Source organism: Camarhynchus parvulus, chromosome 5 (assembly GCF_901933205.1).
Source record: "Camarhynchus parvulus chromosome 5, STF_HiC, whole genome shotgun sequence".
Classification (NCBI taxonomy): Eukaryota; Metazoa; Chordata; class Aves; order Passeriformes; family Thraupidae; genus Camarhynchus; species Camarhynchus parvulus.
In genome coordinates this window covers 53,214,664-53,232,359 of record NC_044575.1, presented here as the reverse complement: position 1 = coordinate 53,232,359, position 17,696 = coordinate 53,214,664, and the positions used below count along the sequence as shown (strand labels likewise).

General features: G+C 41.6%; 1 protein-coding gene across 3 annotated transcripts in view; it reads left to right on the top strand.

Annotated features, from left to right (window-relative positions):
* Positions 1–17,696, top strand: part of AKT1 (AKT serine/threonine kinase 1) — a 79,044-nt gene that overhangs the window by 44,976 nt on the left and 16,372 nt on the right. For all 3 annotated transcript variants that reach the window (XM_030948563.1, XM_030948561.1, XM_030948562.1), the window contains exons 4-10: positions 804–915; positions 3,680–3,827; positions 10,319–10,450; positions 10,617–10,682; positions 12,510–12,578; positions 13,288–13,413; positions 14,698–14,826. In XM_030948563.1, coding sequence (XP_030804423.1) covers positions 804–915; positions 3,680–3,827; positions 10,319–10,450; positions 10,617–10,682; positions 12,510–12,578; positions 13,288–13,413; positions 14,698–14,826 — 782 coding nt within the window. The remainder of the gene's footprint in view (positions 1–803; positions 916–3,679; positions 3,828–10,318; positions 10,451–10,616; positions 10,683–12,509; positions 12,579–13,287; positions 13,414–14,697; positions 14,827–17,696) is intronic.

The following is a 17,696-nucleotide window of genomic DNA, read 5'->3' as shown; positions in this document are numbered from 1 at the left end:
TTAAAAAAAAAATTTTTTTTAAATTTAAATTAAAACATTTTAAAACAATTTAAAAATTTAAAATAAAAAAAAATTACACTCAGCTCTCAACAGAACATTTTGATAAAGGAAGTAGTGGCTTAGCATGTAGCTGTACTTCTGTAGCCTTTTTAGGCTGTGCTTAGAGCCTGGCAGGGATGGAAGCTGCTCGCTGCGTGTCCGTGCAGCACCCGACTGCTGCAGCTCTCCCGAAGGCTTTTGGAACGGGGTCTTCCCAGGGGGTGCCTTTGCAGTTTGATGTTCCCTCTAGTGTTTGAGGACTGGAAATGCTGAGTCTGATCTTCATCAGGTTGCTGCAAAATGATCAGATGTTCTTCCTGCAGCTCCCTGGAATCCATGGACAGGGTTTTACGTGGGAAAGTCAATAGGAGGGATGTGGGGGCTTGACTTCAGTTTCAGTGTATGTAATTGCTACATTAACAAATGGCTTTGGCCGTGTGCTGTGCTCTGCATGACCTTTAGAGTATGGGACCTGAGTCTGAATGGCTTCTGTGTTATCACATCACATTTCTGCTTACCTCTATGGGCAGACCAAATGTGGAGCCTTTCAAAGCAGAATTTGATTTCAGAGCTGCTTAGATGGCTATCTCCCAAGCTATTTATTGGTTTCATCAACACAGTAAATTGTCTCAAGTCTCCTAAAGAAGTACTTACAGAGATTTCTATGGCTGATTAATTGCAACAGTTTGCTAGATAAGAATAAAGACAAATGATTATTTAAACCTGCTTATGTACCATGACTCTTTCTTCCTTGATTGTGGTAGAGTGCCAGCTGATGAAGACAGAGCGACCTAAACCAAACACATTTATCATTAGATGCCTCCAGTGGACCACAGTAATTGAAAGAACATTTCATGTGGAGACTCCAGAGGAGCGGTATGTTTCATTCATATTTAATGCATAAACTCCTTGCAAAAGCAGATGCAAGTGTTCAACATTAATAGTGAGTCCTCTGCTGAAGCTCTTATTTATCAGATGATGTACGTCTGGACTGAAAAGTGACAAAGAATTTGAGTGCCTTCAGTTTTAGTGCATTTTGCAGTATAAAAGCAACCCTAAAGGGAGGGTTCCAGAGAGTGGATTTTGAGCAGTGTTTGTAAGTGAATTGTTGCTAGGTTGGGTATCCAAAATGGACAGGTGCAGGTGTGTAGCAGCACACAGGTAGTTATTTCTGGAATGTAAGGTTCATTTCTCAATGGAAATGTTGTGGTATGTAAAATGAAGGGTTTCTGACCTGGGAGTTTCTGGAAGGATGAGCACAAATGAAATAGAGATTCAGGCAGAGTTGAGTTGTATCAAAATAGTGACCTTTTAAAGTCTATTTAGACACCCAATTTCTAAAGGAAAAGTTAGTTGTATCATTGCTGATTGCTAATGTTTTATGCAAATTAGATAATAAAGGTGATAGTTATCTGCTGCAGGTGCAGATTTCTGTTTCATCTTTTAGGAAACAAAGCTAAGAGCTGCATCCTGTGCTCTCATCATTGGAGAATTGATCTCTTACCTCCAGAGAGAACAGTTCTCCAGCACAGCTATAATACGACTACTGAGTATTTAAATATTTACTTGCTCTCCAGAAACTGAACTCAAATTATTCCAGTATCATTGCCCTAAGGGAGTGGGTATCTTAAAATCCTGGTCCTCCCTAGATATGATCCTAGCACATGTTTATTTTGAAGACCAGTAAATTCTACCAAGAATTACTTATTTATTTCTTTCATAGCCTTTGCATGCACTTCGCATGCTCCTTATTATTGCTTTTGATTCTGTTACAATTATCAGAAGAAGGTTTAGTCAAATTAAAAGCAAAGAAAAAGAAACTTGTCGTTGTTTCTTTTAGGAACTTCGTGGTCACTGACCCTAAAGGGAGTGAATAGCAGTTTCCACTTGGGGGAAGATTGTATTTCAGTCTTGTTTTGTTCCCTCCTAGCCAATTAAGTCAGCTTTGTGACACTTCAGGGCTCAGAGTGTTAGTCACCTCTGTTGTGTACTCTTGAGATGTAAAAGCTGAGGGTGAAATTCTGTTATCCCAGAAATCAAAGATACTCACTTCAGGAGGGCTGAGATCTCAACCAAGTCAGTAACAAAAGAGATATGAAGGTCAATATGCCTTTAGCTTTCTATAAGCCTTTAGAACCAATGTTTGCTTTTTTGGAAAAAATGAAGAGAGAAAAGTATGGAAGAAGTTGTTCTTTTTGTAGTAATTTTGAATGTAAAAATATGCCTAGTAAATAAGAGAATGTGTTAGGGATGGTGAATGGAGCAGTCTCTGCTGGGAGGATAGGGAGAATGTTCTGAATGTTTGACATCACCTTGCTGCCCCATACAGGGCTGGATGAATTGTGCACAATTCAGGCAAAATCCAAAATAAAAATGCACAAGGCAAGAAGGACCTTGTGTGGTGCAATTTTTATTAAAATCTTGTGTGGGATACTTTTTCCCATGGACTTCGCTTCCTCTGGGGAATGATCTGCCTCTTGCATCCATTATAAATGGACACTCACATGTTCAGATATGATTTGAAAAAGAAAAAAACAGCTTCATAGGACCAGTGAAAAATTGGACATTGATAAGGGTGGCACAGCTGCACTGCAGATTGTGCACAGAGTTGTTCAGCATTGGCTGCTGCTGAACCTGCTGTAGTTGCAAAATATTTTACCTGGGATGTCCTTAGGAGTAGAATTTAAGCAGTCCCTAGAAACACCAACTAAATCACCACATCCTGTTCCCTGCATATACAAAAGACAGTAAACATGCAAGTTCAGATTGTCCACTGGATGTGTCTTCAGCCCCTGTGTGTGTCTTTAAAGCCTGTCCTGAGACCCTGGAAGCCCTTATGAGTTGTATTCTTTATGTTCAATAAATTTGCAGTGAAATCGAGTGAAGGCCAAGAACTTTCACTTCAGTAGCTTCAAAGGTGTGAAATCTCTCCAAGGACACTGGAGTGGAAGTTGTCTCCATGGGAGTTGAAGGGGTCACGTTAGAGCACTGGTTGCTGAAACAGCTGTGGAAACTTTATCGTAACCAAGACCTGTGCCTAAGATGAAATGTCACTGCTTTTGCTGACATTCTGCTAAAGTTTACACAGCAATTGCTGTAATAACGTCATCATCTTTACAACAGAAGAATAACCAAGTGTCCTGAGCTTTAAGATCTTTTCCAAGAACATCTCTTGCCACTACAGCACTAAAATTCAGGATACGTGTTTGAAGAGGTGCCATAGTGTCCCCAGGAGTTGGATGTGTGTTTCAGTACACCACAGAAATTTAGAAACTGTCTTTAATTGCTTTGTGTAAGCCTTTTGCTTTTTGTTTTGGCAAGTCTGTTTTGGTTATGTAAATCTCTGTATGACCAGGTCATATCCTGAGCTGTTGACTGAATGCCCATTAGAAATTCTGTTATCCAAAAAGTCTTGTATTATGTCCAGACTGGGAGGACTTCAGTTGTCTCTTGTTTCTAGTATGATTAATAAAGATTTTAAAAATGCATTTTTACAGTGCTTGAAAATGCACATATTCATCATATCTTCCATTGATTCATGAGAGACTATTAGTGGCTCTGTATTCCTTGGTGATCCTTGCCATGGCAGATGGTCATCTAAAGCCACAAGTAATTAATGCCTTTGCCTATATTTTGCCAGGGAAGAATGGACAAAAGCCATCCAAACAGTAGCAGACAGCCTCAAGAAACAAGAGGAAGAGATGATGGATTTCAGATCTGGCTCTCCCAGTGATAATTCAGGTGCCGAAGAAATGGAAGTTTCTATGACAAAGCCAAAACACAAAGTGGTAAGTGGGTATAGCAGGAATGATTCTTTTTTTAGGTCTTCTCAAATATAGACAAGAAGTAGCCATCAAGTCTTGTCTATACCCCTTACAATTACATGATTGGCTGTAGATGCAGCTTCTGGAGGAAACAATTGTCTCAGCTGAGCAGAGCCTGCCTGGGTCTGCCAGAGTTCTGAGTTCACGTGTCCTTACTGGATGGCTTTCAAGGCCAGCTCAGGTCTGGCTTTGGTTTGCCCATTTTCCTGTGGTACAGAGCCTGAAACCAAAGCTCCTGCTGGACCTTGTGATTCTCTAAACTCCTTGCAGACTGGTGCAGAGGTATTCTGATGGATTTGGAGGATTTAGGGTGGGTCCGTGGATTTAATTGCTCTGAACTAAGGGTTTAGGCTAACTGCAGCCAGACACTGCAGTGTCTGTCCATAGTGCTCCTACAACTTGGGGTTTTGCATTAGGCACTGCCTAGTCTGAATGCAGAGGGCCAGCTAAGGAATGGCCTTCCATGACATGAGTATGTGCCAGAGGAGATCTTTGCCCTGTTGAGCCTTTTTAGGTATCTGTCCTCAACTTCCCTTTATTTCTTTCTACCCCATTGTGTTCTCTTCGTATTTCTGTTTTCAAAAGTGTTCCCACCTGTTCCTGCAAGAGGGAATTGATAGAACCTTTCCCCATGCAAATCCATTGTCTGTGGATTTTAGGTGGCCACTTCCTTGTGTCTTCATCTCACCATTGTCATCCTCACCCACTTTCATAAATTTTTTTCAGTTTTGGGAAAAGCGATGAAGCTTTTCTATAACAAGATATCCACCAGTGTCTTCACTAAGCTTGTATGTTGCCCTTGTGTCATGTCAGTGCTTTCAGAGTGATGTGGTTGGCTACTTTAATGCTACCTGTGTCAGAGCTTGCCAGCAGGCTTCTGGTTCTTTGGCTGAACAGATCCTGCTCTTGCTGAGCAGCTCTTAATAGTAATGTAAGAGCTACCTAATTCATCAGATGGATACAGTCTCCTGAAACAGTGACTGTCTCTTCCTGGACATGTTAGTGAGGATAACCAAAATTCTTATTGGGGTCCTGACATCAACTGTATTGAGCAATTTGGCAGAAAATCTCCTCACCCAGCTCTAGGGAAAAATATGGAAGTTTGCTGTTGGGAGCATCTTAATTTTCTTCCCAAACTGAGGCTGCAGCAGCCTTTGGTTGTGGCAGTCCTATTGTTGCCATGTTGGCAATGGTCACTGATCCAATGGTACAGTCTCTGCTCAGCCTCTGATTCCTGCAGTGTTTTTCTTCATGGTGAAACTAATCAGAGTAAATGGCTGATCTGGGATGCAGTGTCAGAGACTGGAAAGATGCCTCAAGATATTTAGGGGTACATGTGTGTGGGGAAGGGACAGGTGAGGCCTTGCTCTGGTGAGACAGTGAAATGCCCCACCATCCCCCTAGAGCCTGTATCCCAGCCTGGCAGAGCTGCCAGTCACTGACACACCAGAGGCAGTGCTCCTTTCTCCCCAACCCTGCTCCTGAGAGGCCAAATGACCACAAGTCCCACCTGGGGGAAGGGACAGTGAAGGCCAAGGGATATTTAGGGTCCAGCACAAAGCCATCACCTGGTCTAGACCCTACCTGTTCTTGGAGTTTCTGTCTGAACACATCTGGAGCCCAGGAGCTGGTAGCTGTAAGTGTGCTTTTCTAGATATTTCCTGTCTTTTTCTCCTTGTTTCTTCTTTTTGGCATATTTTGAGTAATTTACCATCGAATGGATTTAAAATTTGCTAAGGTGAATGGTCCAAGTTAATGCTGTGCAAGGTGTTTTATATTGACTGGATATTGTAGTGAACCTTAACCAAAGTTGCCTGATTTTCTAAAGTTTGCTAGTAAGTGTTTTGTGTTGTTTTGACCTCTTGAGGATATCTGGTTGGTGTTTCTTCTGTGTGTCCAGCTCAGAATAAAGAGAAGGTAGTTTTCAGTCAAAACGTATGTTTTCTGGCAAAAAGGTCATGGAATCCCAGGTATAGAAGCTTGATCAGACACAGCTGTGTGGTCTGAGAAAATCTGGCAGAAAACACAGGTGTATATTGGAGCTTTGTCAAAAGAAAGGAAAAAACTGCCTGGTAGGGTTCCACTTCGGAGTCCTAAATGGCTGCCCAGAAAGATAAAGAAGCACGTGTTGGAAGGGCCAGAGAAAAAGCTGATGAAGTTGCAGATTGCCTCGGAGGCTGAAACAAAAGCTCGCCTCAGGGTGGAGTGAGAATTAACAGCCCAAAAGCAACTAGCCCGAAACCTGAGAAACCTGTTAAACAACTTTGTGCGGGAACCAAAGAGCTTTAGAGTTGAAAATTAACACCATTGAGGAAGCTGTGGGGGATGAACCAGGGAATCCAGCCTAGGGGAGGAGTTGTGCCTCCCTGACAGTGATTTCAACCATCTCAGCTCTTCGGAGGAGCTTGATGCAACAAAGCCAAACCCCTCCCCAAACCATAAACGCCGCCCATCGGTAAAAAATGAAGAGGTGGGACTCCCTGAGCACGATGTTACTGATGTCACCTCCCTCCACTCCCTGGAGGAGGGATTTGTCTCAGCAAAGCCAACCCCCACTGCCCCTCACTCCAAGCCCTGCTATCCAAAGGCAGAAGTGATGGTGATGATATCACACTCTGCAACAGAATTGGTTAATTTGCAAGGAAAATTAGCAGTCCTCCTAAAGAAAATAAAACTGAGAATATTTTTAAAAATTTTCGCTGGTGGGGAGTGAAACAAAGCTTTCTGAGGTGGGAGTGACCTGTTGTGTGAAAAGTTTAAACCTGTTGGAGTGTATATTAATTTGTTGGAGGGGGAAGAAGTCATCCCTCTCCCCACTCCAACATGTGGTAAATTGCTGGAAGAGTATGGCAGACAGTGGGCTTCCAACCAGTGCATGGGAAACAGCCAGTGCCCTGTTGGCCTTCTCCAGTGTTATTGTTATTTATTGCAAAATTTAAGGATCAAGCCCAAGACAAAAAACTCTCTGTGCCAGCTCCAAAAAGTGGGAGAGGATGTTGAATTCAAATACCCTCGAAGTTTCCCTGTATTTGCAATGAAGCTTTGCAGGCTCCTCCTACCCTGCCTCCTCCTGGCAACAGGGAGTGTTGAGCCTTGCCACCACCAGAGGCCAGAGGTGGGACTGCAGAATCCATAACCTCTGGGGGAGAAATTACTTTTGTCGCTGTGCAAGTTTGTTGTTTTAGTCTTGGTAATAACTCTGCATGTTCAAGTATATCCTGACTAGCCAGAAGACTGGGTGTATGTCTGGAAGTGGAATGAAGAGCTGCTTAAGCAGAAGTGGAAAGGACTCTAACTGTACACACAGCTGTGAGATCTGCAGCTGGAGACATGTAAATTACGTGTTTAAAGTCAGCTCCGGACAAAGAGGAGCACAGAGTGACTGTATTGGACAATATAGTAAACAGCAAATCCATTGGAGAGAAAGCTGCAGTGAAATCTGAAATCTAAAATGAAATACATTAAATGGTTTGTCATCTTATATTTTCAGAACAGTGTCCCCAGTATTCCAGCACAGTTGTTTGCTTCTGGTTTAGTTGACCATCCTAGCAGGACTTTGTACCTAACAATTGTAGTAGCAAGTTTCAAGGTAGTGAGCAAGAAAGAAAAGAGGGTGGTGTCCTTTTCCCTAAGGACCACTCTAACATCACACACATAGAACAAATAGATGTTATTTGTTGGCTTTTGGACTGGAGTCCAAATTTGCAAAACTGGATGTAACAGAATATGTAGATCCAATGAAAACTGTTTTGTCTAAAGTGGAAAGGCCTCAAAAGAATGGCTGGCTACTCTAATTCAAGTTGGCCTACATGGGTAAGAATGCTCATCAGTGTTGTTAAGGTACTAGATAACTTACATTTCATTAGTGATGGTTGCATTTTTTATATGTTCTAAGGTTATTTTCACAGACTGTTAATTATTCAATTAAACTTTCTATAGCAGAGAACACAAACGATTGCCAAGTAGATGCTTCCTCTTTTTGAAGTAGGTCTGAGTGGGACCAAACTTTCTCCTTCTATAAGTGTTCCATGAGAGGATGAAGTGGTGATAGGACAGAGGAGTTGCTCTCCTTTGCTGCATCAAGCATTTACATGTTTTTGTCTTGAAGGGTTTGAAGATATTTCTGTTCATATATGTTTGTATAAGTTTGTTGCTGCAATATTTTAAGCTATTAATATTTTCTCTCTGGTTGCCAGAGTGGGTGGTAAGATTCCTCCCTCCAGTTTAGTTTTGGGAGCTCACACATAGGATTTCATATGATGATGGAAACAACCTCTTCTTATCTTTTCAGTGAAGAATACAGAATTACTGTATTGAGGGAAATGTGTGTAGTAATAATGAGCAATGTGTGAGGCATGATTGTACAGAAGCAGGGAATGTTGAACTGTTGGTGGACCTGGAATGAAGGAGAAAAGGAGCTGACAATGGAGCTGGGAAGTTCCAGCTGTAGATAAAGAAGGCATAAGTGATTAAGAGAAAAAAATTTGGGGTTTGAGAACTGCTGAAGAGTCTGGTAAAGTTAGAAAGTATCTGGGGCCTTGACTAAAATTATGTGCTGAGGAGGTTGGAATGACTGAGTGTTGGTGTGTATTGGACCCCACCCCTGAGGCAATTCAGTTGGTTAGTTAGTAGAATTTTACTGAATGTTGTTTCCCCATGGTGCCCACTGACCTCTTCCTCTTTCCCTGGGTGCAGGTTCTGGAAATCCCCCTGAAACCTGCTTGGTGGGAGGGATAACAGTGGCAACTGGGACATGTATATTTGTTCAGGTGGTGCTGATACCTGAACCTATAAGATAATGGTCTTCGAAAGGCAAAACAGCCTAACTATTGATCCTTACAGAGTTAGACAAGGAGTGCAATGTATTGCACTATCAATAAGTCGTAGAGAATCCTAAATTGAACTCACCAAGCTATTTTGGAGCCCAGCTTACAAGTCCAGCCAGTACAAAAAATAATTGCATAAAATTGTATAAGACCTTACAGAAAAGGAGTGCTGTCTCAAGGAATACACAGGAAATCATGGACTAAACTGCTGGACTCTTCAGGCACTGCAGCCTTAAGAATGGTTCATGAACTCTTCCCCCAGATCCTGATTTGCATCTCACCTCACCTGCAGTGAGGAGGGAGTGGGAAGCACTGAACTGCGTAGGATACTAACTAGACTTATGTTTTGGTTATTGGAATAGCAATTGCCCATTGTATGAGTTTTAGTGTACTTTCCTCTTCTTTCCTTTCTGCTCTGTCTGCTAGATCAGACCACAAGGGGAAAGATACCATTACTGTGGTCTTGTCTCAAGGCATAGGGTGGTTGTCAGAGACTAGAAAGATGTCTCAGGAAATGTTAGGCTGCATGTGTGTGGGGGAAGGGGACAGTCAGGCCTTGTCCTGGTGAGACAGTGAAGTGCCCCACCACCCCCAGAGCCTGTATCCCAGCCTGGCAGAGCTGCCAGTCACTGACACACCAGAGGCAGTGCTCCTTTCTCCCCTAACCCTGCTCCTGAGAGGCCAAATGACCACAAGTCCCACCTGGGAGAAAGACCCATGAAGGCCAAGGGATATTTAGGGCCAAACACAAGGCCATCACCTGGTCTAGACCCTACCTGTTCTTGGAGTTTCTGTCTGAACACATCTGGAACCCAGGAGCTGGTAGCTATATGTGTGCTTTTCTAGATCTTTCCTGTCTTTTTCTCCTCATTCCCTCTTGTTGGAATATAACTTACCATTGAATAGATTTATAGTTTGCTAAGGTGAATGGTCCAGGTTAATGCTGTGAGAAGTGTTTTATGTTGACTGGATGTTGTAGTAAACCATAAGCAAAAGTTGCCTGATTTTCTAAAGTTTGCCAGTAAGTGTTTTGTGTTGTTCTGACCTCATGAGAATATCTGGTTGGTATTTCCCCCATATGTCCAACTCAGAGTGCATGAACCACTGGAAAGCCCTTTCAAAAGTCCCATTGAGTGAGTCGATAGAGACCTTACAGGGAGTAATTTTGTCTCTGGTTTTTGGTACTGCTCAATGAAACACAAGAAAACTGATCTCCTAGAGAGGTGGGGAACATCAGAAAAAAGGTGTGGGTTTAATCCCTGGAATCAGAGCAGCGTGTGCCTTTTAATGAATGTGTGCACTGGCTAAGAGATCAGAATGGCTATGGATTAATATGTTCAGTGTTACTTGTACAGTTCAGTGTTGAGTCATGCAACAGAGCATTCAGTTAATTGAAAGCTTATGGTTTTTTGTAGATAGTTTGATTGATTATCTTTGGGAGTGCAGTGGCATTCGTTTTTGTGGAAGAATCATTTCTGCTCCTGAATTCTACCAAACAAAAGGATTAAAAAACCCACATGTGCGACATATGCGATGCATTCTCACGTGAATGAGAAATTCTGGTCTGAGAATAATAGACTTCTTGTTAGATCGTGTAATTCATTTCTTCTTTATCTGTATCGTTAACAGACCATGAATGAGTTTGAATACCTTAAGCTACTGGGAAAAGGCACTTTTGGAAAGGTCATTTTAGTTAAAGAAAAAGCAACTGGACGGTATTACGCTATGAAAATTCTGAAGAAGGAAGTTATTGTAGCAAAGGTGAGTAGATGGGAAACTTTGGGATGTGGTTTACCCTTGATGCAGCCTTTGTCAAAGTCATGGGAAGGATTCTTAGAATGGTTGTAAATAATTGCTCTGTTAGTGTTTGAAATGGACCCCTGATCTGGGGAATCACTTTGCTGATTTCCTTCTGCTTACATTTCAGGATGAAGTAGCGCACACGCTGACAGAAAACCGGGTTTTACAGAACTCTCGGCACCCCTTCCTAACAGTAAGCATTTCTGCCTCTGCACAGTGTAACTTGATATCCCCACCACCAAGGCTTTCCTTATTTTTTGTTTCTTAATGCATCTGAGGTCTGTGTTTACAGAGTGGCTGTGTACTTCTATAACCTTCCATTTTAGGGGCACATAAATGAAAATGCTTTTTCAAGTTTTCTGATTCTTGCAGGACAGGTCTTCAGCACCTCTTGAAGACAGTGTTTCAGGCTGTGGTTTGATATTAGGGCTCACCCATTTAATTGCTATCTTGAGAGGAGTATCTGCTTTCCTTGCCCTTCAAATGTTTGGTCTCCCCTTTGTGGCAGAGGTCAGAGTGACTCTGCTTTTGTGACAAACAAATTCAGGAAGATATACTGGGGAGAAAAACCTTTGATTTTGTCTTTGTTATTTTAAGCTCCCAGATACAGTTCACCAGTGGAATCAGAGCACTGGTAATGCCAGCCAAAGGATAGTGGTAGGAGCATGTGGAATGGGAAGGAGAAGAGCAGGACTGTGCTTTATCTGTTGCTTTCCTTTTGAATTGTAAAGTCAATCCATACTCTCATTTTAGACCTCCAGTGCCAGTAGTCTCTCTGGGCTGAGTTCAGATATCCAAGTTCCATCTCAAGATTTTGTTTGTAATATTTACTACATGTTGTCTTTAAATTTTTTACAACTGCTTAAAGCCTCTAAGAGACTGTGTAGGATCCTGGTTGTTTCATTTGGCCAGGTACAAGGGCTTAGCTGGAACTCAGACCTTTTAAGCATGACCTCTGGAAGTAAATATTGCTTGTATTGAGTAAACTCAATAATGTTGACATGTCTAAAACCTGGTCCTTCATTTTTCCAGAAAAAATATGACTGGTTTAAAAGTGCCACCCTTCATAATGAAGACAACAATATCATATTCAGTATTTTCTTTTTAATGCTTTTATAAACCCAGATATCCAGAACAAGGGTTGTCTTGAGACATTAGCTACAAGACAGGGTCTAGCTTGGGTGCTAGGAAAAGGTTCTTACCCAGAGAGTAGTTGGACCCTGGAATAGGCTCCCCAGGGAAGTGGTCACAGCACCAGCTTGACAGAGTTCAAGAAACTCTGAGGTCCCTTGTGGGATTCTTGGGGTGGTCCTGTGCAGGGCCAGGAGTTGGGCTTGATGATCCTTTTGGGCCCCTTCCAGCTCAGCACATTCTGTGATGAAAAATCTTAATACTATGGCAAATAAGTTGATGTTACTCTTGCCACAGAAATCCATGTGACAGGACTATACACAGGCACCTTGTGACTCTCCATCACAGCCTCCATCTGGTCTGTTTTTGTGAATTGCTCACAAATTGGTATTGCCAGTGTTGGCCAATCCCCTGGCAGGCTGTCAGCAGGGAGCAGTTGCAGGCAGCAGGGCAGAGGCCAGGGGGCTGGTGTGTGAAAATACTTGTGTTTCATATAAGAGGTCTTGTAGCCAGTGTGGTGAAACTTTGTGCTCCAGGGTTTGGTTGTGGCCTCTGTTCTCTCAGTTGAACCTGTGGCCAGAGGAAGAAACTTCTGTCACTGTTGGTACACTTTGAGTCCCTGTTAATGGGCCAGAACTTTGTTTTGCAGCATTTTAGGTGATGATAGCTTCTGCAAGGAATTTGTTTAATGTTTTATTAAATTTATTTAGTGAAATAAGTTGGCAGTTTCCTCAGCTGCAACAGGAAAATAAAACTATTATATAAGATTTAAGGACAAAACATTTACTAAAATAGAAAATTTCATGTCTGCTTCTGAAAATCTATTAAAAATGCTTTTCTAAATGTCACTATGATCTGTCTTCTGAGTTTTGGTTTAAATCTGTTTCAGGCTTTAAAGTATTCCTTTCAGACACACGATCGCTTGTGTTTTGTTATGGAGTATGCTAATGGAGGGGAGGTAAGAGAAGTACAATAATGTTTAATACTTTAGGATTTTCCTGTTCTACTGCTAATTTTGCTTGAAATTATTTAGCTAAGGCCCATTTTTGCAATTCTAATTAATCCAAGTTGTCTCAATTAAATGGAGATGTTCACAGATTTAACTAATGTGAAGAAGTAAGACTTAATTTTTTCAACTCCATTTTTAGAACATAGAGGTTTTGGGCATAGGTTCATATTTTACATGACAGCAGTATATTGTAATCTGACATTCAGAAGTTCAAGAAGGCAAGGTTGCTTTATAGTTGCTCTAGCTGTCAGACAGGTTTTAACACTTAATATTGTGAGTATACTTGGAGGGAGAACTAGAAACTGCTGACTGCTATTACTGTCAGGAAGGAAAAGTTGGTATATTAACATTTCTTTTAAATCATGCATTAGTCTTTAGATTTAATATGGAATTGTAGTTCAGTCAAAAATAGTTTTATAATTTTCTGACCCTGTAAGACTGTAGTACATGTACTGGTTATCAGTGTGTGTCTGTGAATATGAGACATAATTATCTAATAATTTAATTTATGATGCTTTTTAACACATTTGGGAACACAGCTGGGTGAGGGTGGGAAGGGGTTTTCTCTTAGTTAATAGCATCATCCAAGCAGGATGGCTTGTGAACTGCAAGGCATAATTCAGAAACATTTGAAGTTAACAAATTACTGTTCTTGTAGTTGTTTTTCCATCTGTCAAGAGAGCGTGTCTTCTCTGAAGACCGCGCTCGGTTTTATGGGGCTGAGATTGTTTCAGCGCTGGATTACCTGCATTCAGAGAAGAATGTGGTTTATAGAGATTTGAAGGTATGTAGAAAAATAATTTTCAGGCTTTTGGGGTTTGGCTTTTTGTTTGTTGTTAAAAAAAGCAAATGATCCTGAGCTATTAAGAAATCCTTTCCTGACTGAACTTTATCCAAACTGTTGTTGCAGCTGTTGGGCTGGACTTTACAGGATGTCTAAACCCTTTGATAGTCCAAGAAGCTGCATAAGGCATTTATTGTGACTCTGGCAGCATTTCAGAGAACTTGAAGGGTTACTGGGCTACAGGGGTTTCATTTTCACTTGCCTGCTTATGTTCTGAGAGAAATTTTGCTGGTGCTTCTGCATGGTGGAACATAATTCTGGTTTTACCAGAGGAATGGAAGTTCACACTGCATGGACGTTGTGCTTCCTTGCAGTGTGCTCACATCATCTTCATAGTAGCTGCTTGCAGTTAGAAAACTGCCTGTGCTTCAAGTTACTCATTTGTTTGGGGAGCACAGAAGGGGAAAAGAAACCCCAACCAAACAAGGTATCTCAGGGCAAACAGACTTGAGAAATTCTTGAGGAAAATGCAACAATAGCATTTTCTTTCTTCCTGAGAAGAGTTTTCAGGACAGGATGAAGGGATGCTGGTAGTTTATTTAGGGGCATTCTGAAATGAAGCATGCTCTGTAATGTTCCCAGACTATGTCAGAGTAATTTTGGGATCTCTGCTGGGATTTTGTCTCCATATCACTGTGATTCCCCTGTAATGCACTTTATTGATACACTGAGGAAACTGTCCTAATACCTGTGTGACTTTCTCAAAAATTAGAGGCTCAGGGTGGGATGAATACCATGTGCTGAGCTGAGTAAATGTATACAGTGATTCTCATTAAAAGGGTCTTATGGGAAGTGGTTCCTTAACCTTGCATATGATTTCTGTTTTATTTATTTAATACTATTACTTACTGATACAGATTATTTAATAAAATCAGAGTAAAAGCAGGGATGAAGTTGTGTGAGGGGGAATGCTTAATACACTTTCTAAAGAACTGGTGTTCTATTGATGATGATACTGTAGAAGCATAAATACAATGTTTATGTTCTGCATTCTTCCTGTATATATGGTTGGTTACCCCAAGACTACAAATTAGTTACTTTATGCTCCCTAAAGAACTGAGCAAAATGTTACAAATGTATATTTACATTTTACATGCTCTGGCTATGACCCCAGTGAGGATGAGGTTCAAAACTGATCTGCAAAATTCATGTCTTTGATTATCCTGCTCAGGATTAGTGTATGTTACAGGTAATCATGTCTTTTAATTTGGCTTTTCTTCCCAGTTGGAAAATCTTATGCTGGATAAAGATGGACACATAAAAATAACAGACTTTGGACTATGTAAAGAAGGCATCAAGGATGGAGCAACAATGAAGACTTTCTGTGGCACTCCAGAGTATCTTGCACCAGAGGTATGTTTATGTTGGCTGTTGTGTTAAATTGCCTTCTTTCACGCCTTCCGTGGTAGCAGTAGGAGTACAGAATAATTCCTGTGCCATGATGTGCTCATGCACTAACTGCTGTTATATAATTACACATCCTGAGACTCCTTTATTCATCATGATCTGGAACACATCTTTAGCATAATGATACATGATAATTTTTTGGCGGGGTAGTTTCTTCCACTTGACAGAATATGTACGTTTTACTGGAACAGTGCTTGTTTCTTGTATCAAATACATAATTTTTAAAAAAGCCCTTTTAATCACTTCAAATATTTCATGATAGATTATCTTTTTTGCAGCTTGCTATGTGTTTTCCTATTTGAAAGGTTATCAGTAGGACTTCACTTGAGAAGTAGAAGTATTGTCCAATTCTTTTACTGTTTGAGGGCAGTCAAAGGTGACATGCTTTCAGAAACAGGACAGACCAAGCTGTTTCTGCATTATTTAGCATGGCATGCATTAGAAGTGCTGACTGTTTTACGACTTATAAAAGCACAGGATATTTCTCAGTGTTGATTTGAGCACTCCAGTTTCAGAGGAAATAAATCCAGGCAGGGGATCTCAGTTCCTAAACAGTTTTGGGTAATTTTTTTGTGGAGATTTTTCTTTTTCCTTTTCAAGTGCAAAATTCAAATGCATGTTTGCAGGTTTGTTCCTGGAAGCACTCTGAGTTGTGCAGCAGAGGTGGTGTTAGAGCTGGGGGTGAGTTGCGATGGATAAGAAGTGGGGTCAGGTTGTAGGGGGTGCGTGTACACTCGGTGCTCTGGGCACACTCTGAGCTGTGTGGGAGCAAACTCCTGAACTTGTAGGAAGCCTGAGCCAAGGTGGGGTGCCTTGCACCAGGGCTGATTCCCTTGCAGTGGGGCTTTGTGTCCCGTGGCATTTGCATTTCCATCCTGCTTGGAGCACGCACAGAAGCGAGCCTTGGGCTGCCGGCAGGTTATGGATTGTTGGCACAGCTTTCCTCTGAGTTGAGAGACTTGAACATTGCAAACCTGCCTTGAACTGAACTGTGCAAAAGTAACAAAGATGGGAAACCAGCGTGGAGGAGGAATATTTCTGCTGCAAGCTGATGTCTTTGCTGATCAGTGCTTTTGTGCTCCTGCTTTCATAATGGTGGCAGCATGCTCTTGGGTTTTGTTTGGTTTTTGTTTTTGTTTTTGGTTTTTTTTTTAAACTCACAGCTGCTTTCAAGGGCCTCCAGTCCTTTGTAATAATGAAGAACATGGGCACCTGTCGAAGTAGCTTGCAGCAAAGAGGCGGAGCCAGTCTCATGATGACTGCCAGCTTTTCCATGGATCACCAGAAGTCTTCAGTGAATCTAAATTGGGGTCCATGCCCCACAATTTGAAATTTACTGATGCAGAGAGTAATTAGCAGCATGACAGAGTGTTTATTATTCATAAACATGCCTTTTATTTTAGCTTCCCTCTTAAAATCAATTGCTGAACTTCAGTTTCTCATCAAGGATTTTATGAGGACGCTAAAAATATTTATTGTTTTGGTTTTTCCTAACTTGGAATGTGGGGATTCCCTGTGCAAGCAGTTGGGCTGTTCTTTCTGTTCTGTTACTTGCTATTATTTTTTCTTTTTAATATTTATGATGAGTTGGCTCATCCAAAACTCCTGAAGGACAAATCCTTTTGATTTACTCAGTTCTCTCCCTTACTTGCAAGTCCCATCTGTGAGTTGGAGTGTTAAATTCTGGGGAGGCTCTTGTCATCTGGTTGATAGCATGCAAAAATCTGGAAATTGTGTTGAAATGATCTGTGCATTTAAGGTCATACATCCTTCAAAGCAGGGGTGACAGTGCTCCTGTCTGCATTTGTAACTCGAGTCCAGCACAGCAGTGTGTCTGTACAGTTGTTGCATCGTTGTTTTTAGGTTCATACTGGAATCTCATGCATGGATGACAGTGACTGAACCATGTCAACTTTGATGTGTCAGATGCATCAATGGCTGTGATGTGTACAGCTGTTCTGCCTTCTCTTTTGAATTCCATCTCACAACAGTCTAGAGCTGCTCGTTAAGAAATTATGATCCCTTAATTTAGGTGAAATGACCTTGTTACTTTACTGCTCCCCAGCTATCCAGTGTCTTGCAATAAATCATGGATGAGTGCAATATTTTTTTTTGTTACAGTGAAGTTTTGATACTCACAGCATTGCTCTCTTCTACACAGTCATTAATATGATGATATGCTCATTGTGCTAAAGAACTTTGAAGAAATAAGCATTTTATAATTAGTTTAAAATTAATGGAGGTGAAGGAAATGGTTGTAGTTAGTAATCTAGTTTATAATACAGAGCATTAATGCACTTTTTAAAGTAACATGTGAAGTGTTTACTGCGTTTCAGAAGCACCTGTTACATTAACTACGTGCACGGCAAAGACCTCTGTGGTTTTCTTTTTCTTTCAGTCTCTCCTAGTGCATCTCTTGCAGCAGTTTAAAAAACAAAAATACAAATCAGAGGCCGTGTGAGTGTTTTATTTTAGGCAAGCCGAGCGTAGGGGAGTGTGAACAGGAAGCGCTGGTTGAGCGGGGTGACTCAGAGCGGGAACTGCATTGTCACACAGTCCCCGTGAGCCGAGGGGAGCCTAGGGCTGCCGTGCCTCGGGAAGGACAGGGCCGGCTCCTGGAATCCCTGAGCTGCATTGTCACACAGTGTCCATGAGCCGAGGGCTGCCGTGCCTCGGGAAGGACAGGGCCGGCTCCTGGAATCCCTGAACTGCATTGTCACACAGTGTCCCTGAGCCGAGGGCTGCCGTGCCTCGGGAAGGACGGGGCCGGCTCCTGGAATCCCTGAACTGCATTGTCACACAGTGTCCATGAGCCG